Here is a 25,128-nt window from a genome sequence, read left to right as displayed (position 1 = left end):
TTTTGGTTTTATCGTATCTTTAAAAATGTGGATGCCACAGATTTTCGTCCTTTGTGGGGGCGGAAGTGGGCGGGGCAAAGTTTTGAAATATTTTTGTATCAGTGACATATCACAGATGTCTGGATCCAAAACATCGTTGCTCTAGATCTTATAGTCTTTGAGCACTAGGCGCTGAAGGGGACGGACGGACGGACGGACGGACGGACGGACAGACGGACAGACGGACAGACAGACAGGGCTCAATGGACTCTGTTATTGATGCTGATCAAGAATATATATACTTTATGGGGTCGGAAACGATTCCTTCTGGACGTTACACACATCCACTTTTACCACAAATCTAATATACCCCAATACTCATTTTGAGTATCGGGTATAAAAAAAAAATCATTAAAGAAAACATAAGACAAATTTGACACCTCAAAAGTCTGCGTACAAATTTAATAACTGCGGTAGCGGATTGCGTTTTTAAAAAGTTTTTATTTAACTTCTAAGTTTACAGATATAGATTTAAGTTGAGGGTCACAAAGGATTCCGGGCAAAGGGTTTGCGCGATCTTAGTTTTTAGCTCGACTTTTCGGTGTCGCTTCTGGATCAAGACTGACTTGAACTTTTTGATCTTTGCATCGTCGATCCCTTTCGGGAATAGTTTTTCTATAAACATTTCAATTGATTTCGCCATCCCGAGTATTGGATTTCGTCATCCAAAGAGAGAACCGTAAAATGCCTAAAGTGCAGGATCTGCAGAAAGCCGGGTGTGAGATTGTTTATGAGAAGCCGGGTGTGGGCAAACATTGGTTTTCCATTTAGGCGAGTGTCAAAGATTGGGATTGTGGCGGGAGCCATTGAGATTGTACATCTAAGAAATCAATTAGGCGGTGGCCCAAGATTGAAATTGTTTTCGTTTTGGAAAGCCAAAGATTGTTTACAACTCGTATAAGAGCTCAATAGAATTGGGCACGATAAATCCCCCCATTCTTAAATGTTTCGTCCCGATACATTTTGAAGTTCTGATAGAGCTCTAATTTCTTCTGACAGTATTTGAATGCTGCTTTCCACTATTTCTTCTGACGGTATTCTTATTGACTTAATAAGTACAAATTTGGTTAGTTTATAGCCGAAGTAAAATAACATTATCAATATCAAAATGATTAAAAATAATGTTGTTAATGGTAAGGCCGTATTACCTAATGTTATAAGGGGATTTAAAATATTAACATTATCAAAATATTAACATTATAACCGCTGTTTCTTCCTCGCTATCTGATAAAGATCGTATGATAGTTCTTGGTGACTTCAACTTGCCAGGAACTGTTTGGTCTTCGGTAAACGAGTCTAGTATCCTAGTGCCCATGTCACGACATGACTTTGTTGACGGCTTGCTTGACCTATCCCTGTCTCAAGTCAACCATGTGAATAATTCCTTGGGTCGATTGCTTGATCTGTGCTTTGTATCGGATCCGACCATAGTGTTGTTAACCCGAGCCCTTCCGCTCACTATACCTGAAGACGCCTACCACCCTACTTTCGAGGTGTCGCTAGATATAGGACCAACTGTATTGGATCGGTCGAGTAGGCTGCCCGAACGTGTCCGCTGCTTTCGTAAAGCCGAGTTTGCGAAGCTTAATAACCTCATTAGGGATTTTGATTGGTCCGCTTTGTACTTGTGCACTGATATCATAAAAGGCACAAACATTTTTTACAATGCTCTTGGCACATTTTTCGATTCTTGTGTCCCGCTTTCTTGTCCGACTAGATCCGGAAAACCCCCTTGGTTTACCAAAGAGTTATCCAGTCTAAAAAACTTAAAATCAAGACTTTATAAAAAATTTCAAGAAGTGGGTTCTCCTACTTCTCACTCTCGCTATGTATTAGCTCGGTCAAACTTTTCAGTTCTTAATGCTCAATGCTATAAGAACTACCTATCTCGATGCAGGATACGTTTTTCTCAGGACCCTAAACAGTTTTACAGCTTCGTAAACAGTAAGCGTAGAACGTCCGCACACCCATCCTCGCTATCATTTTGTAATACGTCGGCAAATAATGATCAGGCAATTGCCGATCTTTTTGCCCAATTCTTCCAAACCACCTATTCTGAGGAAAGCTACTCTGGTCATCCGTACCCATACGGTTTACCGAGGTCGAACGGCATTTTCAGTCCCTTGTTAAATGAATGTTCCCTACTTCATGATCTTCGACTAGTTAAGCCGGTGTTTTCACCGGGTCCAGACGGGGTTCCAGGTTGTGTACTCAGGTACTGCGCCGAGGCTCTGTGTGGACCTTTGCTTAAACTATTCACCCTATCCATTGATTCTTCTTGCTTCCCCCCGATCTGGAAGGAATCGTTTATAATTCCTCTCCATAAAAAAGGTAGCAAGTCTGATGCAAAAAATTATAGAGGTATAGCAAAGTTATCCGCTATTCCTAAAATGTTTGAGAGGGTTTTAACTCCGCACTTGCAACATCTCTGCAAGTCACTTATATCTCCAACTCAGCATGGATTTATAAGGCGGCGATCAACCACCACGAACTTGTTAGAGTTTACCTCTTTCATTATTAAAGGCTTTCAAGGTAACTTACAGACGGATGTTATTTACACCGACTTTAGTAAAGCATTCGACTCTGTAAACCATTCCCTTTTAGCGCATAAACTTGACCTTTTAGGGTTTCCGCCCTTCCTCCTGAGATGGATTTCTAGCTATCTTTGTTCTAGGTCTCAAAGAGTCCTCTTCAAAAACTCCCTCTCTTTCCCAGTAAAGGTTTCTTCGGGAGTACCACAAGGCAGCCATCTAGGCCCCTTACTCTTCACACTCTTTATTAATGACTTACCTTCAGTATTAACATACTCTCGAGTACTTATGTATGCGGATGATGTTAAACTCTGTGTCCAGTACAAGGACATTTCATTTCATTCTCGCTTGCAATCCGATCTCAATAACTTTCAGTCATGGTGTTGTGCAAACTTGTTACACCTTAATGCCTCGAAATGCAAAGTTATGACATTTCATCGTTCTAGCCCTTTGTTGGCTCCTTACACCCTATTTGGTGGTTCTCTTGAGAGAATTACCCTGGTGGATGATCTGGGTGTTATGTTAGACCCCAAGTTAAAGTTTTCCGAACACATTTCTACCATGGTAAATAAGGCCATGAGCGTGCTTGGGTTTATAAAGAGGTGGTCAAAGGAATTTGACGACCCCTATATAACAAAGACTCTCTATACCTCGCTTGTTCGTCCGATCTTAGAATACGGCTCCTGTGTATGGAGCCCTCATTACAAAGAAGATCTTGACCGTATAGAATCAGTACAGAAAAACTTTTTACTCTTTGCTCTGCGGGGCCTTAACTGGGATGCGGGTGTAAGACTCCCATCTTACTCTAGTAGACTACTATTAGTAAACCTCCCATCCTTAGTTAACCGTAGAAAAATGCTTGGTGTGATATTTATGCACAACTTGATCAGGGGTGACATAGACAGCCCTGATCTGTTGAGCCGCATAAACTTCACGATTCCTATTAGACTGACTAGAAATTTTATACCGTTGTTCCTTCCACTTTGTAGATCGAATTATTCCTTGCATGAACCGTTTAGGGTCTTATGCTCGGATTATAATTCCCTCTACCATATTATATCCACCACTAATTCTCTTCCTCTTATTAAATTATTAATCCTTACACACCTTTCTATTAATTAGTAACTGTAGTGGTATTTGTACTTTGATTGCATGCTTAGTTTCTTAGTAAGTTTAGTACTAATTTTCCTCGAATGTTAGTCTAATAGCTATCTTTCTTGCATGTTCGCGTTTGGTTCGGCTACGCACCGCGCGTCATGCGGCAGCGCCCCTCGGTCGGTTGGGCGGGAGGAGGGCTGCGTTTTGCCTGGGATCCGCGCGTAACAGCCTTCTGCTGGTGTCACACGGGCCACTTGACGGTGCAGTAGCTGCATCGCCTCTTGAAAGATGCAGTCATTGCATGTCAACGTCCACAAAAGAAAATTGCTTATCATTCGATTGTATATAATCAACTAATTCAAAATCGCTATATCTATGATGCGATATATATCTTAGAATTTTACCCTTATCATTTATGTGGGTTATATTATTTATTAAAATTGTGTTGTTGAATATATGGAGATACGAACCTAACAAAGTAGTATTGTCTACGATATTTTTGCCTGAAACTAATATGGCACCATCCTGAATGATGTCTATTTCTTTGTTTTTTTTCCCTTTTTTTAGTGCAGTTGGCTTTAAAGCCATTAAGTAAATTGGTGAAACAGGTCTTCTTTAAATTTATTTGTGCGTAATTGTTAAAAGTTTCACTTTTAAAATTATTCATTAAATAGTATTTATCCTTACATTTACAAACTTTTTCACTTATAACTAACATTCCATCATTTTGTGAGATGGCTCTTGCATGGTAAAACTTGCAAATATCTTTAATTTGAGGATATTTTATGTAAATGATTATTAAATCAGCATTTCGAATTATTTTAACCGTTGCAATGTCCAGCAGATCAGACAGTTCAACAGGATGTTTTTCATGCTTATAAATGTCCTCTATTTCGTTTTTATTTAAAATTTTTGTATTGAAAATGTTTACTTTTAAGAGGGTTATGGTATCAACTAAATTTAGTAGGTCAAAAGTAATTAATTTTAAACGATGCTTTCTCAGTATCGTTTCTTCATTGAAGATGACATTTTTTAATGAATTTGATAGCAATTCAATTTCTTTGAAAAATTTGGAATTTATTACAAATTGTTTATTATTATTTTCAGTTAATTCATTTACTTTATTTTGTATTTTCAATAAGTCGTCATGATCAGGGCTGCCTGCTATCCATTTCCAAATGGTACCTAATTCATTAATTCCCCTTTTATTCCGTTTTGGAACTAATTCTGAAATCATTAATTTTAATAGACTTAAGTCCATTGATATTTCCCACTCATTGTCTGAATTAATTGATTTGTTGACATATTTGGATTCTATATCAATTACATATCTCTCTATAAAAACTCAAATTAGTAATATGGAAAAGTTCGGCGTATGTTTCATAAGTGTAAACGTCTCTGTCGTCTTTGAGCAATAGATAGTCACTATGCGTATAGTCAATTACTTCCGAAGTCGTCAATATAACAAAAGTCAGTATAAGTATATTCGCATACATTTTATGGAAAAAATATTTAATATTTAATGTTATCTTTATGTATAATTCTGTTTCTATTGTTGATTACAATTTTATTCGGTCGATTTTCCTTAACTACCTGCTTTTTGTATCGGGATTGAAGTTTATTTCTTTCCCCGAATTTCTTTTCATAAACTACTTCTCCTAATTTATAATCTTTTTCTCTTCTATCTTTGTTATGTAGCTTAAGCATTTTGGTCTGAGCTTCCTTAAGTAATATTGGATTATTTTTGTGCTCTATTTTGTTATACAATATGTCATATGGCATTTGATTGGTCGTTGAATGTATCGTCAGGTTATATTTCAGTGCCGCCCTTATTATTATTTCTGAATAATCTGTTAGATTTAGTTCATCCTTGATGCACCGCGCTATTTCTGTTAGTGTGGAATGTACCCATTCTACCTGACCATTTGAGGTGCTGTGTCTGGGATCAGCATAATAAATAGTTAAGTTACTTCTTTGTATGAATGATCTAAATTGTGCTGAAGTAAAGCTTGGTTCGTTGTCAGTCATTAAAGATGTTGCTAACGGAAGGTGTTGCAAAATTTCCATTACCTTATTTTCAACGTTTAATTTACTTTGAATTTCCTTGACCACCAAGTATTTGGAATAAGAATCTATACAAGCTATGAATGTTAGGTTTTGGGCATAGTATATGTCTAAATGTAATTGATCTCCTTCTTTTGCTGGGATGGGAGCTTCACCAATTGGAATTTTTACAGGGTGTCTGTGATATTTGTTTTTGTTACAGATCTCACAATTTTTTATATATTCTTTTAATTTTTTGTGTAGGTTTGGCCAATAATACAACTACGTTATTTGTTTGTAATTTTCGTCTAGTCCTCTATGGGCTCTGCAATGTGTTTCATCTATAATTATAGCTTTATCTACTGAATTTACTACATCTTGGAGGAACTTTCTCGTGAAGAGAAATTTATTTATGAAGTTTTCCTTTAGCTTATTTTGGATAAGGTATAAATCTTCCAAAGTGCAGTGTATTCCTGTGGTTAAGTTAGGCTGAATAAATTCTTTTAAAATGATTAGCAAATTGTCAACCGTATCAAATTCAATAATATGTCGGGTATTTTCATAAACTCTTACTAACTCATGAACTGTGAATCTCCCTTGCAATAATAGTAGCTGCTGTTTAAATTGGTTTAAAGGCTTACTAGTCTCTTGAATGACGTTTTCAAAACTACGCTCTGCTGAATGCTGAGTACTTATATCTGATACCGATTCTGTCTGGTCGGCATCACTATCTTTCATATGATTTATTTGAATCCGAGATAAAGCGTCCGCTACTACGTTAGTTGAGCCTGGTTTATAAATGATTTTCGGTTTGAAACTTTCAATGAAGTAATACCAACGTTTCATTTCAACATTTGGATTTTTGTGCGACATTGCAAAGGACAAAGGCTGGTGATCTGTATGTATTTCAATTCCACTCACTCCGTATAAATAATTTCGCAAATTTTTTAATGCCCATACAATAGCTAATAATTCCTTTTTATTAGTAGCATATAATTGCTCGGTTTTACTTAAAGTTTTAGAAATTAATGTTATGGGATTCCCATCTTGCGACAAAACTGCACCTATTGCTATGTCCGATGCATCTGTGGTTAATGTGAATTTTTTATTGTAATCTGGTTGTACTAATTCAATATGTGCTATTAAACTGTCCTTTAAATTATTAAATGCTCCAATTGCTGGTTGATCCAGCTGTATTAATGTTTTCTTGGATGCCCTTCGTGAAACTTTCCCATTTACTCCACTCAGATATTTTGTTAATGGTTTGGCAATTGTGGCATAATTTCGGACAAATTTTCTGTAATACCCTGTTAGTCCTAAGAAGCTACGTAGCTCTCTGATATTTTTAGGAATTGGATAGTTTTGTATTGTGGAGATTTTGTCTGGATCTGTTTTAATGATATTTTGGGAAACAAATGGGAAACAATGTATCCCAAAAATTTGGTTTCCAATTGAAAGAATTTAGACTTCTCTAGGGAAATTTTCATATTAGCGTTTTGCAATATCTGTATTATATGAATTAGATCTTTATAATGTTGTTCTATAGTTTTTGAAAATATTATTATATCGTCCATATAGACGTGACAAGTTTTCCCAACTTGTTCTCTAAGTATATCGTCCATTGCCCTTTGGAAAATTCTGGGAGCGTTCGTCAATCCCATAGGCATTCTTAGAAATTCATATTTGCCGTTATTTATGGAAAAAGATGTTTTTTCAATATCTGATTCCCTCATTAAAATCTGATAGAAACCTGACTCTAAATCAATGGCCGAGAAATACTTTGCCTTACCTAAATTGGCAAGGATTACTGAAGGATCTTGCATAGGGTATCTATCCGGTATGGTGTTTTCATTAAGTTTCTTAAAGTCTATTACTAATCTATGTTTAGGAGTTCCGTCCTCATTTACTCCCTTTTTTGGTACTACTATTACCGGTGAATTATATGGGCTTTTACTAGGTCTGATTATACCTTCATCTAACATTTTACTTATTTCGTTATTAACGAAATCGTTAACCGAATAAGCGTATGGATACTGCTTGCCATATACCGGTCTATCATGTTCAGTGTTAATCTCTCCTTTTATATCCGTTCTGAACGGTAACTGTAAATCTATATTGGCATGGTCTTCTTCGATTATAGATACCATTTTCTCTCTGAGATTTTCTAGATTTTGCCTTTTTGTAGGTTATTGTGTTATACAATTTCATTTTTTTCAATTCAGAATTTGCATAACTTTGTATGTCGGATATTTCTACGACGGCGCGTTCAGGATTTTTGCATCCCAAGCTTTTAAATTGTTCATTGTCGGATAATTCAACGACGGCGTGTTCAGGATTCTTTAATCCCAAACTATTCGAACTTTTAGTGTCGGATAATTCAACGAAGGCGGGTTCAGGATATTTGAATCCCAAACTATTGACGGATAATTCTTCGTCGGCGTGCTCAGGATTTTTTGATCCCAAGCTATATAAACTTCCTTCTACCTTTACTGAATCACTTTTCATTTCTTTTCCTTCTTCAAAATATTTTTTTATTATATATTCCTTCAATGGAAGGATGGTTTTTCCTTCTATAAAGGTTACTTTGTTTAAAGAAAGGACCTCGTCATATATTAGTTTCTCTTCATTGTCTTTATAACTTAAAGTCCCCTTTCCTGTATTAATAACAGCTCCGATTTTCTTTAATAGGTTAAATCCTATTAGTAAATCTGCCTCCATTCCATCTATTTCGTAAAACACTTGTTTTGTGTTGAAAATAGTTATATTATGGAAATATTTAATTATTGAAAACCCATTTACTGTAGCAACTTTCTTATAAATTTATAATTCTTTTTTATTTTCGTAAATTCCTTTTTTTATATAACAGGAAGTTGCTCCCGTATCTATTAAAACTTTTAATTCTCTGTTTATTTTTTTATCTACTCTTTTTAAGTAGGGCAGACCTACTTCGGGGGCTGATCTAAAAAATGGTCCTCCTCAAAGTTATTTATCCGCATTGCTTTATTAGCCGGTTGTTCCGACGTTTCATTTGGTTTACGTTTCTGCGCTTGATTTGCGTTAGATTGATTATTCGGTACTACGTTTGCCCTAAAATGCTGAGCTTGGTTATAATTGTTATTATTTCTCATATAATAACCATTAGTATTCTCCCGATAATATCTATTATTATTATTATTATTATTTCCCCTGAATTGATTGCTGTTCTGTCGGTTCTGGATTTGTAATGATTCGTCTACATCCATAGGGTTGTCCCCATGACATGTTATTCCTCTGAAAATCCCTTTTTTGGTCAAATGGTGAACTATTAGTCCTTGGTTGTCGTTGGTTGAATCTTAATGTATTGTAATTATTATTCCCTGAATTTCTGGGGCCACTGAATTGGTAGGCAAATTGGGCCCGAATGTTATTTGATTGCAATTCCTGGACCTTTGCCAAGGCATTCGGTAAATCTGGGGGATTCAATGAAAATAGGATCTCGGCAATGCCGCCGTTTAGGCCAGTGACAAAAATGCGTAAGGCATTGTCTCTAATTATACCCGATACTCAAAATGAGTATTGGGGTATATTAGATTTGTGGTAAAAGTGGATGTGTGTAACGTCCAGAAGGAATCGTTTCCGACCCAATAAAGTATATATATTCTTGATCAGCATCAATAGTCGAGTCGATTGAGCCATGTCTGTCTGTCCGTCTGTCCGTCCGTCCATCTGTCCGTCCCCTTCAGCGCCTAGTGCTCAAAGACTATAAGAGCTAGAGCAACGATGTTTTGGATCCAGACTTCTGTGATATGTCACTGCTACAAGAATATTTCAAAACTTTGCCCCGCCCACTTCCGCCCCCACAAAGGACGAAAATCTGTGGCATCCACAATTTTAAAGATACGAGAAAACCAAACACCAAAAGAATCGTAGAGAATGACGATATCTTTAAGACTGCAGAATTTGAATAAGATCGTATTATTATTATAGCCAGCATCAAGCAAACAATTTCATTTTTTCTCGCCCTGTCTCTCTCTAACACACACGTAGCATAGGCGGCGTTGCTTAGAGTAAAACATTAGCGCCTAGATCTCAGAGACTATATAAGCTAGAGCAACCAAATTTGGTATCCACACTCCTAATATATCGGACCGAGACGAGTTTGTTTCAAAATTTCGGCACACCCCCTTCCGCCCCCGCAAAGGATGAAAATCTGGGGATATTCAAAAATCTCAGAGACTATTAAGGCTAGAGTAACCAAATTTGGTATCCGCACTCCTGTTCGATCTTACTATTAAACGTGTATCTCAAAATTTCGCCCACCCCCTTCCGCCCACACAAAGGACGAAAATCTGTTGCATCCACAATATTGCACATTCGAGAAAACTAAAAACGCAGAATCATAGATAATGACCATATCTATCCGGTTGCTGAATCTGGATCAGATCGGATCGTTTTTGTAGCCAAAAGCAAGAAATCAATTTGCAGTGGCTACGCAGCGCCCGACGTCACGCTCAGACTGATTTTCTGTCTCTCTCGCACGCACTCTTTGTCGTGTCGTTTAATATTAGCGGCGTCTGCCGGAGGAGAGCCATACTGACTTAGTATCGGGTATAACCGTAGAGTTGCGGTGTCCGCAGCAACTCACAACGTTCCCCCTCGTTTTATTTGATTCTTTTGTGATTTCACTGTCCATTCCGTGAGTCATTATTGTCTTATTTATTAGCAAGGTCATTTTCTTGTTAACCTCGTTATAGAAATCTATTATTGAAAGGTTCCCTTGTCGGAGAACGCTTAACTCCTGTTCTATTATGTAAATTGGTCTCATGTCACTGTAAACAAAGTCAAGTCGTCAAAGTATGGCATCAAAATTAAAAACTGTCCCGTGGTTGGTCAGTGCGTCATGTGCTGGTCCTGTTATTTTGTTTCTTAAAATTGTTAAGGCAATATAATATTGCTTACTTCCTTTCTTATATAATTTCACTGCAATTTCTGCAGCTTCCCTCCATCCTACGTATTGGTTCAATCCACCATTGAAAATTGGTAGGGATTCTATTACCTTTAATGTGGTGTCATCTTTTATTGTCTCGTCTATTGTTTCTTCCTGATAATCTAATACCTGATCGGATTTAGTTTCTATTTGTTGTTTCAAATTTACTATTTGCTCCTGTACTTGTGAAATTTGAAGTGCTATCAATTGTTTGACCAGATCTGCAGTGAGATCGGTCCTTGTTTGTGAGTTAATCATTTTTAGTTTTCCAAACTCTAAAGTTAGTTGATCCACCTTAAATTTTTCTTATATGTTTGTTTTTATATTCTTGACCACCGCTGGGCTTAAACATAATTGAACTTATATATTTAGTACAACAACTTTCGCTCACGAACTATCCGGTAGGGGTCGTCCTTCTTAGGGCCTTCCTTCTTGGTTTGGCTGACAGATCTTCGAACGGGTCTTCCTTCTTGATTTGGCTGACAGATCTTTGAACAAGTCTTCCTTCGTAAATTTCTTTGTTGTTTAACTGGGTCTTCTGGGGGTCTTCCTTCTTTGGTTTAGCTGATAGTTTCACTTTCTTTGTGTTTTGTTTTGATTGGTTTTGTTTAAAGATTGTGGTTTTTTGGTTTTTTATACCCGATACTCAAAATGAGTATTGGGGTATATTAGATTTGTGGTAAAAGTGGATGTGTGTAACGTCCAGAAGGAATCGTTTCCGACCCAATAAAGTATATATATTCTTTATCAGCATCAATAGCCGAGTCGATTGAGCCCTGTCTGTCTGACCGTCCGTCCGTCTGTCCGTCTGTCCGTCCCCTTCAGCGCCTAGTGCTCAAAGACTATAAGAGCTAGAGCAACGATGTTTTGGATCCAGACTTCTGTGATATGTCACTGCTACAAAAATATTTCAAAACTTCGCCCCGCCCACTTCCGCCCACACAAAGGACGAAAATCTGTTGCATCCACAATTTTAAAGATATGAGAAAACCAAAAACGTAGAGTTGTAGAGAATGACCATATCTTCAAGACTGCGAAATCTGAATTGGATCGTATTATTATTATAGCCAGCATCAAGAAAACAATTACGTTTTTTCTCGCCCTGTCTCTCTCTAACACACACGTAGCATAGCCGGCTTTGCTTAGAGTAAAACATTAGCGCCTAGATCTCAGAGACTACAAAAGCTAGAGCAACCAAATTTGGTATCCACACTCCTAATATATCGGACCGTGACGAGTTTGTTTCAAAATTTCGCCACACCCCCTTCCGCCCCCGCAAAGAACGAAAATCTGGGGATATTCAAAAATCTCAGAGACTATTAAGGCTAGAGTAACCAAATTTGGTATCCGCACTCCTGTTAGATCTTACTATAAAACGTGTATCTCAAAAATTCGCCCCACCCCCTTCCGCCCACACAAAGAACGAAAATCTGTTGCATCCATAATATTGCACATTTGAGAAAACTAAAAACGCAGAATCATAGATAATGATCATTTATATCAGATTGCTGAATCTGGATCAGATCGGATCATTTTTATACCCAAAAGGAAGAAATCAATTTGCAGTGGCTACGCAGCGCCCGACGTCACGCTCAGACTGATTTTCTGTCTCTCCCCCTCGTTGTATGTGTGTGGATGTAGATTACATTTGGCAGATTAGGCCCCGCAAACACACACGCCCCATGAAAAGGGCCTTCTGGTCGAACGTTGACAATGCGGGGCGGCGCATTCCCTTTCTCCCGTCTCTAATTTCGATTTGTGAAATTTATTTCTGATTGCAAATTAAACGAATAGAGAAATCGTTAAATTGAGTACATATGTATTTTTTGAACATTTGGTAAGGGTTTTAGGGCAAAGGTTGCCAGTGTTTAGGCTTAATTTTTTGGTCTCAGAGGAAACTTTCTGCAGAACGAAACTTTATTAAACTTGCCACAGAAGCAAGGGCAACCAATTAGTAAAAGTGTCAACATTTTGGCGGTTCATATTTCAAAGGAATCGACAAACGAGGCTCTGATTGTCGGCTTTAACCACAGAAATATCCGCTGTGAAGCACTTACAAGCTTACACCAAGCTCTGCTTGACTACGGCTCCACCCAGCGCTTCTTCTAGCCGCTGGCGCTGCGCTGCGAACCTGCCACACGAAAATATCGCATGCTCGGCATCCTCCTCCACGTAGTGCCCGCACCAAGAGCATTCTGCGGAGTCCGCGTGCCCGAAGCGATGAAGGTAGCTTCGGAAGCAGCCGTGACCACTTAGGAGCTGAGTCAGGTAAAAGTTGACCTGCCCGTGCTTCCTGCTTACCCACGCGTCGATGGACGGGATAAGCTGGTGGCCCAACGCCCCTTAGTGGTCGTGTCCCAGCGCTGTTGCCACCTTCTGAGAGTCTCCTGTTTGCACGCCATGCGTACCTGCCATGTGTTTCCTGGTAGTATGTGGACCGTTCCTCCGCCAGGAATTCCAGGGGTGCTATGCCCGCGATCACGTGTGCTGCCTCGTCCGAGACCGTTCGGAAGGCACTGGTGATCCGAATCGAAGAAAGGCGGTGCGTGGCTGCCAGACCCCGTGCGTAGCTCGCTGTTCGAAGGGCCTTTGCCCATATTGGCGCCGCATATAGCATCACCGATCTCGTGACACTCGTTAGCAGTTGTCGCCGCCATTGCTTTGGTCCTCGGGTGTTCAGCATTAGCCTCGAGAGCGCACCGTTGGTGGTCGCCGCCTTCGTGCCCATGTAGGCCAAGTGCTCCCGAAAGCAGAGACGTGTGTCCACCAGGACACCAAGGTATTTGATAGCGCGCTTAGACGAAACCAGGGTACCTGCCACTGAGATGTTGGATACCAACACTGCCTCTGTTTTGTGGGGTGCGAGCTCGAGACCGACCAGGTCCAGCCACTGTTGAATGCGCGCTATCGTTTGGTTGCAGGTCGTTTCCACGACGGACAGGTCTTTTGCCACCACTAGGACAGCCACATCGTCTGCAAAACCCACCATGTGTACTCCGTGGGGGAGGCTGAGTCGCAAGATGCCGTCATACATTTCGTTCCACAGAGTGGGGCCAAGCACTGAACCCTGCGGGACGCCAGCCGATACCTCGTATTCCTCCGTGCCAGCCTGCGGGTCGTACAAAAGCAGCCTTCTCTCAAAGTAGCTTTGTACCATCCGCTGCAGGTACCTGGGTGTGTCGAAACTCTCCAGCGCCCTTAGGATGCAGCTCCACCTCGCCGTGTTGAACGCGTTCTTAATGTCTAGAGTGACTACTAGGCAATACTCTTTCCCGCCGCCTTTCCACCGAGTGCCGGCAATTGCACCGGAGGCAATGTCCACCACCTTGCGAACGGCGTCTATCGTGGATCGGGCCTTGCGAAAGCCGTATTGGTGCGGTGAGAGGTCGCCAGCCTCCGCGATGGAGCGTTCCAGCCGCGCGCAAACCACCTTCTCAAGCAGTTTACCCGCGGTGTCGATCAGGCAGATAGGCCTATACGACGACGCTGTCCCCGGCGGCTTGCCTGGCTTGGGAATAAGCACTAGCTTCTGTATTTTCCACCTCACAGGGAACACTCCTTCCCGAAGGCACTGATTTAGCAGCTTCGCAAAGATGTCCGGACGCGTGGAGAGGGCGAGCAAGAGGGCTCTGTTCGGGATAGAGTCCGGCCCAGGAGCCTTGTTCGGGCTGATGCTCCTGGCTGCGCGTTCGACTTCCTCGAGTGACACCTCCTCGATGTGTGCCTGGCTGTGCGGTTGCAGTGTGAGGCAACGGACATCCCCGATGTGGTCAGCCCTGTGCGGAAAGAGTTCCTCCACGATGGATCTTGTCGTGTCGGGGTCCGATGGGGTGCCTGCCTCTTGGCGCAAAGTTTGTTCGTCACCAACTTGTACGCCCTTCCCCATGGGTCCTGCTCCGCAGAGTCGCATAGCTTGAGAAAGCACTGGCGCTTGCTACCCCTAATGGCCGCCTTGAGGGCCCTTCTGCAGTCCCTAAACGTGGATTGCCATTGCGGAAAGGCAGTGCTTCCGCGCGAGCGCTGGTAGCGGCGTCGAGCTTGGTTGCATTCCCGGCGTAGCGCGGCAATGTCCTCGTTCCACCAGAACACAGCGCTTCCTCTGCGCCATTGTGGCAGTGCATGCTGCCTCCAGATGCTCCATGACATGGTTGGCCATGCATTCAGCATTTCCATTCGCCGGGAGGTTGGACATAAGCGTATTGAGCGTTTCGGCGCGATAGCATCTCCATCTGGGCGCAGCTGTCTCTACGCTAGACGTCTGTTGGCCTGTGTCCTATATAATTGCCCTGTGGTCGCTCCCTGTGTAGATGTTGCTGATGCTCCAGCCCGATGAATTAAAAAGTGAGCTGCTGACAAATGTAAGGTCGATGACCGATCCTATTCCTGCTCTGGAGAAGGTATGCTGGTTTCCCTCGTTGAGGAGCGCGATGTCCAGGGGCGCAATGATCTCCAGCAGAGCTCTACCTCTCGCATTCGTCGCCACGCTTCCCCACTCCTCAGCCCACGCGTTGAAGTCCCCTCCAATGGCTACTGGGTGACGTCCTCTAGCATCAGCCGCTAGGTTGTCTAGAGTACCTGCGAACTCGGAGAGCGTCAGGCTTGGGGCAAGGTAGACGCTGTATATCCACACACCTCCGACCTTGGCGCGCACAAACCCAGCAGCAGCGCTTGAGAGGGAAAGCTGCAATGGCATGGCCCCGCATAGCCATATCGCGGCCTTTTTGGTGGCATCCAAGATGAACCCAGGGGACTCCCTAGTTTGATATGGCTCGCTGAGGATGGCGAGGTCAATTGCCAATTCACTTATGGATTGGCTCAGCAGGTCTTGAGCCGCAGCGCAGTGGTTGAGGTTGAGCTGCATAACCTTCATTATTGGGCCGGCAAGCTGGGCACGCTCCTGGCTGCTGGACATCTCATGCTACCCGCATAATGGTTCGTCTCATTGCTGTTGTTAGCGGTGCAGATGAAACACCGCGGATCGCTTTGACAGGTTGCCGCCTTGTGACCGTTCACGCCGCATCTGAGGCAGCATCCGGTGCGATCCACCGCGCTCTTGCACCTGCTTGCTAGATGCCCAAACTCCAGACACCTGGAGCATCGTCGTTGAGCTGTCCGCGCCCGGATCCTACAGCTTGTCCATCTGACTTTAAGTTCCCCCACCATGAGCAGGGCTCTTGCCTGCACGGGCGGCAGGCACACAACTGCCAGTTGCGTACCAGCGAACGATGGCCTCAGGCTTTTAATGGCGCTGGTGTCCACGCTGGGGCGTCTATCGATGCAGCTATCGCTGCTGCGATGTCCACCTTCTCGACCAGGCTGTCGAGATCCCTGACCCCCACGCAGAGTTCTTCTGACACCGCCCTGATGCCCGTCTGCAGTCCCCTGTTTGGGTACCGGTAGTGGCGGTCTCAATTGTCCTGGTGTGCAGCTTCTCGAAATTGTTGACCACCAGGGCCTGAAGGGTTACCACTCTCAGGGCAAAATCTCTCATCACGTTGTCCACGTGCCGCTGGTCGTTCATCCTCTTGACCAGCTCATTGGCCCGAGTACCCAGGTTTTTTAGCAGCTCTAATGGGTCAGAGTGCGGTCGCTCCTTCTCTTTGCCATCCGGGCCGGGCTTGAACATGCTCGGGCCCTGAGCTTTCGCAGGTGCTGACGGTGGTGGGGATCTGGTAAGGGCGTTGCGCCTACCAAAGACTGCGTCCTCAGTCATCTTCTCTATCTGTGTGTTTGGTGTGTGAGGGGTGTTGTCCATGTAAAAAGAATCTCCACTCGAGTTCGTTATTCCTGGCCGCAGTACGTAGTCACCGTGGTGATCCCATGGGTGTCTTTCCGTGGAGTGAGGTCTATGCGAGGGTTGACCCTGGGCCTTATGGGCACCAGGGTTCAGAGCCAGATCGGTGCTAGTTGGGATATGAATCAACCAAGCCTACGCAACCACCATAGTGGGACGGCCAGGAAGCGTTAAACGAGGCCTGCCAAGGTTTTAACGAGACGGGGGCGGTGGAGACATTAACCTATGAGCCATTTCAACAGGGGTTCAGCCTGCCTACTCAGGTCATAGAATGCCGACGGCGTCAGCCCACAGTCTAATGTACGTAAGGGGGGTTCCAGTGGGTCGTACGTAACACCTTACTGGTCTCGGTGTTACGGGCGGTATAGTGCCTACCAAGGCGCCTATGGCACCGATGGGTCCACTATAAAGTCTTATCCTGGGCATCGCTTGCCTGTGAGTGTGTGTGTGTGTGTATGTATGTTGGTGGGCGAAGGCCTGGAGGCACAAATTTTGAATGTGCCAGAGACCGCAGGAGAGGACAACCGACAACCGACGCAGCGATGTTGGGGCTTGTTGTCGTAAAAAGCCAAAAATGGGTTATATATTCTAGGAACAGACACAAAAGCTGCGTTGACAAGGGGCCGCCGGGCCACCTACGAAACAAGAGTTGAACTTTTGAGCCCCAGTCCCAGCCACAGTCACCCCTTTCGCCTCTCATCTCCCTGGCCACTCTCCTTTAAGGACCACGATGGCAACGAGGGGAATCTCGTCTCACCTGACTCTGGGCTGCAAGAATTTACTGTTACTGTTATGGTGTCGTCATTGGCCATGTCGAGTTGAATATGATTTTGCGGGAGCAGGAAAATATCCTTTCGTTTCATTAGTAGTTTGCTCGAGAGCCGATCCCAACAAAATTCGCTTCAACAGTCCACCGCAATTTCATTAGTCGATTTTTATACCCGATACTCAAAATGAGTATTGGGGTATATTAGATTTGTGGTAAAAGTGGATGTGTGTAACGTCCAGAAGGAATCGTTTCCGACCCCATAAAGTATATATATTCTTGATCAGCATCAATAGCCGAGTCGATTGAGCCCTGTCTGTCTGTCCGTCCGTCCGTCTGTCCGTCTGTCCGTCCCCTTCAGCGCCTAGTGCTCAAAGACTATAATAGCTAGAGCAACGATGTTTTAGATCCAGACTTCTGTGATATGTCACTGCTACAAAAATATTTCAAAACTTCGCCCCGCCCACTTCCGCCCCCACAAAGGACGAAAATCTGTGGCATCCACAATTTTAAAGATATGAGAAAGCCAAAAACGTAGAGTTGTAGAGAATGACCATATCTTCAAGACTGCGGAATCTGAATTGGATCGTATTATTATTATAGCCAGCATCAAGAAAACAATTACATTTTTTCTCGCCCTGTCTCTCTCTAACACACACGTAGCATAGCCGGCTTTGCTTAGAGTAAAACATTAGCGCCTAGATCTCAGAGACTACAAAAGCTAGAGCAACCAAATTTGGTATCCACACTCCTAATATATCGGACCGAGACGAATTTGTTTCAAAATTTCGCCACACCCCCTTCCGCCCCCGCAAAGGACGAAAATCTGGGGATATTCAAAAATCGCAGAGACTATTAAGGCTAGAGTAACCAAATTTGGTATCCGCACTCCTGTTAGCTCTTACTATAAAACGTGTATCTCAAAATTTCGCCCCACCCCCTTCCGCCCACACAAAGGACGAAAATCTGTTGCATCCACAATATTGCACATTCGAGAAAACTAAAAACGCAAAATCATACATAATGACCATATCTATCAGATTGTTGAATCTGGATCAGATCGGATCATTTTTGTAGCCAAAAGCAAGAAATCGATTTGCAGTGGCTACGCAGCGCCCGACGTCACGCTCAGACTGATTTTCTGTCTCTCTCGCACGCACTCTTTGTCGTGTCGTTTAATATTAGCGGCGTCTGCCGGAGGAGAGCCATACTGACTTAATATCGGGTATAACTGTAGAGTTGCGGTGTCCGCAGCAACTCACAACGTTTCCCCTCGTTTTTTATAATATTCTTTGCTTATTTCTAAACCTATCTCCATTTGTTTTTTATTCAAAAAAACAAACTTAATAGGAAAGCGTATGGATTTCGCGAATGAGCACATTTCCAAGGTTCCCAGCTTCTGGAAAAGGGTCATTTGTCAGATGAGAGCAAGGGCATAAAAGACAAGAAAATTTTTTGGAGAAAATGCGGAACAGCCATGGATAAAGAACATTTACTACCGACATTAAAACATGGAAGTGATGGTGTAATGGTGTGGGGTTGTATTCAAATTCTGAAATAAATCCTTCAGCAGAGTGCCCAAAAATTACAGCTTGAAGACGACTTTTGGTGCCAACAGGACAATGATCCGACGCATACTGCCCACAATGTTGAGTTCTGTTTGCTTTACAATGTACAAAATGAGCTTCGATCGCCTCCTTAGTCCCCAGACCTGAATCCCATAGAACATCTATGGGATTTACTCGATCGCAGGATTCGTAAGCACACCATAAGATCTAAAAACATGTTGAAGGAAGTTATCCTGGAGGAATGGGGCAAAATAACTGCCGAGGACACCAGGAATCTGGTTGACTCAATGCCTAGACGTCTGGCAGATGTTTTAAAACGATATTAAGATCCCACAAAGTATTAATAGCTTAGAATTTTAGTCGTGTACGCAGAATTGTTAGAGTGTAAGTTAACGTACCCAATTCTATTGAGCTCTTATACGAGTTGTAAACAATCTTTGGCTTTCCAAAACGAAAACAATTTCAATCTTGGGCCTCCGCCTAATTGATTTCTAAGATTTACAATCTCAATGGCTCCCGCCACAATCCCAATCTTTGACACTCGCCTAAATGGAAAACCAATGTTTGCCCACACCCGGCTTCTCATAAACAATCTCACACCCGGCTTTCTGCAGATCCTGCACTTTAGGCATTTTACAGTTCTCTCTTTGGATGACGAAATCCAATACTCGGGATGGCGAAATCAATTGAAATGTTTATAGAAAAACTATTCCCGAAAGGGATCGACGATGCAAAGATCAAAAAGTTCAAGTCAGTCTTGATCCAGAAGCGACACCGAAAAGTCGAGCTAAAAACTAAGATCGCGCAAACCCTTTGCCCGGAATTCTTTGTGACCCTCAACTTAAATCTATATCTGTAAACTTAGAAGTTAAATAAAAACTTTTTAAAAACGCAATCCGCTACCGCAGTTATTTAATTGGCGCCCAACCTGGGGCGACGTTGTATAAAAAGCACCGAATAATAAAAGTGTTGCGTCGTGCCGAAACCCGAAGGACAATTAATTAATGGAATAAATCCTTCAATATAAAAACGCAGAGTGACTGTGAGATATTAGATAAGAAAAAGTGAGATAAAAAGGAAACAAACCGGAGCTTAGGGTGTGCAAAAATAAATACAAGAAAAGCTAATCAAGACAATTCAAAACGAGGGGGAACGTTGTGAGTTGCTGCGGACACCGCAACTCTACGGTTATACCCGATACTAAGTCAGTATAACTCTCCTCCGACAGACGCCGCTAATATTAAACGACACGACAAAGAGTGCGTGCGAGAGAGACAGAAAATCAGTCTGAGCGTGACGTCAGGCGCTGCGTAGCCACTGAAAATTGATTTCTTGCTTTTGACTACAAAAATGATCCGATCTGATCCAGATTCAACAATCTGATAGATATGGTCATTATCTATGATTTTGCGTTTTTAGTTTTCTCGAATGTGCAATATTGTGGATGCAACAGATTTTCGTCTGATGTGGGGGCGGAAGGGGGTGGGGCGAAATTCTGAGATATACGTTTTATAGTGAGATCTAACTGAAGTGCGGATACCAAATTTGGTTAATCTAGCCTTAATAGTCTCTGAGATTTGTAGATGCCCCAGATTTTCGTCCTTTGCGGGGGCGGAAGGGGGTGTGGCGAAATTTTGACACAAAACGGTTAAGATCCGATATCACTGGAGTGTATATACCGAATTTGGTTGCTCTAGCTCTTATGGGTTCTGAGATCCTTAAACTCATATTTTGCAATTGGCAAAACCGACCATGAAACCTGTGTGTTAGAGAGAGACAGAGCGAGAACGAATGAAATTGATTTCCTGATTCTGGCTATAATACGTATACGATCTGGTTCAGATTTCGCACTCTAAAAGATATAGTCATCTTCTACGATTCTGCGTTTTTAGTTTTCTCGTATCGTCGAAATTGTAGATGCCACAGATTTTTGCCCTTTGTGGGGGCGAAAATGGGCGGGGAAAAGTTTTGAAATATTCTTGTAGCAGTGACATATCACATAAATCTGGATCCAAAACATCGTTGCTCTAGCTCTTATAGTCTTTGTGCACTAGGCGCTGAAGGGGACGGACAGACGGACGGACGGACAGACGGACAGACAGACATGGCTCAATCGACTCGGCTATTGATGCTGATCAAGAATATATATACTTTATTGGGTCGGAAACGATTACTTCTGGACGTTACACACATCCACTTTTACCACAAATCTAATATACCCCAATACTCATTTTGAGTATCGGGTATAAAACGGCACAAAATTATAGAAAACCAGAAAAAGCGGGAGACAACAGACCATTAAATAAAGCCACATAAAAGACCATAAACGGCGCGGATTGTGCCATACCCTTACCAAAACGGAGTTACTATGTATCATTATACATGTTTTCCATGGAGAAAAGTAAGCATTTTTGACAGATGTTTTTATCTTTTTCTAAGCAAAGCAGTGCTCATTTTGGACCGAACGCAGTCTTCTATCGCCACTCATACGAAAAATGATCCTCATGGAATGATATTATATATTATCTGCCATATCTTTACTGCATCCGTTAGGGTATCTAAAATGTCGGCCTCTTAAGACACTCCCTTTTGTTTCCCATTCACGATAAATGCACGGCCAAAAGGCTGAATGGAGGATGAGTGCTTTTGGCCACAGACAATTTTGCAATTTAAAATAAATAATTTGTATCTAAATGTGTGGGCTAGCACACACAAACACAGATGGGCCAGTCATTTTTGTATGTGTGTGGATGTAGCATTTGCATTTGGCAGATTAGGCCCCGCAAACACACACGCCCCATGGAAAGGGCCTTCTGGTCGAACGTTGATAATGCGGGGCGGCGCATTCCCTTTGTCCCGTCTCTAATTTCGATTTGTGTAATTTTTTTTTGATTGCAAATTAAACGAATAGAGAAATCGGTAAATTGAGTACATATGTATTTTTTGAACATTTGGTAAGGGTTTTAGGGCAAAGGTTGCCAGTGTTTAGGCTTAATTTTTCTGGTCTCAGAGGAAACTTTCTGCAGAACGAAACTTCATTAAACTTGCCACAGAAGCAAGGGCAACCAATTAGTAAAAGTGTCAACATTTTGGCGGTTCATATTTCAAAGGAATCGACAAACGAGGCTCTGATTGTCGGCTTTAACCACAGAAATATCCGCTGTGAAGCACTTACAACTTTAACATGTTAAAAAAATAAAGCTTATACCGATGTTGTGGGACAGCCACTACACAAGTGCTCGCTGGGGTTTTGTAGGCTCTGAGCAGGGAACCCGACATGGACACGGGATTCCGGACACCGGACACCGGACACCAAATGCAATTTGAGTCAACTCTTGTCGGGTTTCGCTTGCCTTTTTTTTTTATGCTTAAAGCAAGCTATATTAAAGGTTAGGCTATACAATCCCAACATGTGTGGTACGGCCGTGAAGCAATGCTTCACACATGTGCAGGCTTCGTTTAGACTAGCTGGACTCTTTTCTGGTGCTCAACAGCGCGCAGTTCCTTCATAATGGTCGCCGCGAAGTATCTCGTCGCATCCCAGTTTTCCGGGGACAGGAGCATGCACGGCACCAAGCTCTGCTTGACTACGGCTCCACCCAGCGCTTCTTCTAGCCGCTGGCGCTGCGCTGCGAACCTGCCTCACGAAAATATCGCATGCTCGGCATCCTCCTCCACGTAGTGCCCGCACCAAGAGCATTCTGCGGAGTCCGCGTGCCCGAAGCGATGAAGGTAGCTTCGGAAGCAGCCGTGACCACTTAGGAGCTGAGTCAGGTAAAAGTTGACCTGCCCGTGCTTCCTGCTTACCCACGCGTCGATGGACGGGATAAGCTGGTGGGTCCAACGCCCCTTAGTGGTCGTGTCCCAGCGCTGTTGCCACCTTCTGAGACTCTCCTGTTTGCACGCCATGCGTCCATTCCTCTGCCATGTGTTTCCTGGTAGTATGTGGACCGTTCCTCCGCCAGGAATTCCAGGGGTGCTATGCCCGCGATCACGTGTGCTGCCTCGTCCGAGACCGTTCGGAAGGCACTGGTGATCCGAATCGAAGAGAGGCGGTGCGTGGCTGCCAGACCCCGTGCGTAGCTCGCTGTTTGAAGGGCCTTTGCCCATATTGGCGCCGCATATAGCATCACCGATCTCGTGACACTCGTTAGCAGTTGTCGCCGCCATTGCTTTGGTCCTCGGGTGTTCAGCATTAGCCTCGAGAGCGCACCGTTGGTGGTCGCCGCCTTCGTGCCCATGTAGGCCAAGTGCTCCTGAAAGCAGAGACGTGTGTCCACCAGGACACCAAGGTATTTGATAGCGCGCTTAGACGAAACCAGGGTACCTGCCACTGAGATGTTGGCCGTCTCGACTTTCTTCCGGCTGGATACCAACACTGCCTCTGTTTTGTGGGGGGCGAGTTCGAGACCGACCAGATCCAGCCACTGTTGAATGCGCGCTATCGTTTGGTTGCAGGTCGTTTCCACGACGGACAGGTCTTTTGCCACCACTAGGACAGCCACATCGTCTGCAAAACCCACCATGTGTACTCCGTGGGGGAGGCTGAGTCGCAAGATGCCGTCAAACATTTCGTTCCACAGAGTGGGGCCAAGCACTGAACCCTGCGGGACGCCTGCCGATACCTCGTATTCCTCCGTGCCAGCCTGCGGGTCGTACAAAAGCAGCCTTCTCTCAAAGTAGCTTTGTACCATCCGCTGCAGGTACCTGGGTGTGTCGAAACTCTCCAGCGCCCTTAGGATGCAGCTCCACCTCGCCGTGTTGAACGCGTTCTTAATGTCTAGAGTGACTACTAGGCAATACTCTTTCCCGCCGCCTTTCCACCGAGTGCCGGCAATTGCACCGGAGGCAATGTCCACCACCTTGCGAACGGCGTCTATCGTGGATCGGGACTTGCGAAAGCCGTATTGGTGCGGTGAGAGGTCGCCAGCCTCCGCGATGGAGCGTTCCAGTCGCGCGCAAACCACCTTCTCAAGCAGTTTACCCGCGGTGTCGATCAGGCAGATAGGCCTATACGACGACGCTGTCCCCGGCGGCTTGCCTGGCTTGGGAATAAGCACTAGCTTCTGTATTTTCCACCTCACAGGGAACACTCCTTCCCGAAGGCACTGATTTAGCAGCTTCGCAAAGATGTCCGGACGCGTGGAGAGGGCGAGCAAGAGGGCTCTGTTCGGGATAGAGTCCGGCCCAGGAGCCTTGTTCGGGCTGATGCTCCTGGCTGTGCGTTCGACTTCCTCGAGTGACACCTCCTCGATGTGTGCCTGGCTGTGCGGTTGCAGTGTGAGGCAACGGACATCCCCGATGTGGTCAGCCCTGTGCGGAAAGAGTTCCTCCACGACGGATCTTGTCGTGTCGGGGTCCGATGGGGGTGCCTGCCTCTTGGCGCAAAGTTTGTTCGTCACCAACTTGTTCGTCGAGCTTGGTTGCATTCCCGGCGTAGCGCGGCAATGTCCTCGTTCCACCAGAACACAGGTTGGTGGTGGCGACCGTAGTGCTTCCTCTGCGCCATGGTGGCAGTGCATGCTGCCTCCAGATGCTCCATGACATGGTTGGCCATGCATTCAGCATTTCCATTCGCCGTGAGGTTGGACATAAGCGTATTGAGCGTTTCGGCGCGATAGCTAGACGCTAGACGTCTGTTGGCCTGTGTCCTATATAATTGCCCTGTGGTCGCTCCCTGTGTAGATGTTGCTGATGCTCCAGCCCGATGAATTAAAAAGTGAGCTGCTGACAAATGTAAGGTCGATGACCGATCCTATTCCTGCTCTGGAGAAGGTATGCTGGTTTCCCTCGTGGAGGAGCGCGATGTCCAGGGGCGCAATGATCTCCAGCAGAGCTCTACCTCTCGCATTCGTCGCCACGCTTCCCCACTCCTCAGCCCACGCGTAGAAGTCCCCTCCAATGGCTACTGGGTGACGTCCTCTAGCATCAGCCGCTAGGTTGTCTAGAGTACCTGCGAACTCGGAGAGCGTCAGGCTTGGGGCAAGGTAGACGCCACACACCTCCGACCTTGGCGCGCACAAACCCAGCAGCAGCGCTTGAGAGGGAAAGCTGCAATGGCGTGGCCCCGCATAGCCATATCGCGGCCTTTTTGGTGTCATCCAAGATGAACCCAGGGGACTCCCTAGTTTGATATGGCTCGCTGAGGATGGCGAGGTCAATTGCCAATTCTCTTAAGGATTGGCTCAGCAGGTCTTGAGCCGCAGCGCAGTGGTTGAGGTTGAGCTGCATAACCTTCATTATTGGGCCGGCAAGCTGGGCACGCTCCTGGCTGCTGGACATCTCATGCTACCCGCATAATGGTTCGTCTCATTGCTGTTGTT

At 44.1% G+C, this 25,128-nt stretch overlaps 1 protein-coding gene and 1 pseudogene across 1 annotated transcript; both read right to left on the bottom strand.

Annotated features, from left to right (window-relative positions):
* LOC117192999 overlaps window positions 1–25,128 on the bottom strand; it is a 174,288-nt pseudogene that overhangs the window by 97,979 nt on the left and 51,181 nt on the right.
* LOC117192470 lies at window positions 24,433–25,089 on the bottom strand. Its single transcript, XM_033397161.1, has 2 exons — window positions 24,808–25,089; window positions 24,433–24,758 (listed from the first exon to the last, which is right to left on the bottom strand). The coding sequence occupies exons 1-2, from the start codon at window positions 25,085–25,087 to the stop codon at window positions 24,457–24,459; spliced, it is 582 nt and encodes a 193-aa protein (XP_033253052.1). The 5' UTR covers window positions 25,088–25,089; the 3' UTR covers window positions 24,433–24,456.

Source organism: Drosophila miranda (genome assembly GCF_003369915.1).
Source record: "Drosophila miranda strain MSH22 chromosome Y unlocalized genomic scaffold, D.miranda_PacBio2.1 Contig_Y2_pilon, whole genome shotgun sequence".
In the NCBI taxonomy this organism is placed as follows: Eukaryota; Metazoa; Arthropoda; class Insecta; order Diptera; family Drosophilidae; genus Drosophila; species Drosophila miranda.
Note: the sequence above shows the minus strand (reverse complement) of the source record. Positions and strands in the feature narration are given on the sequence as shown.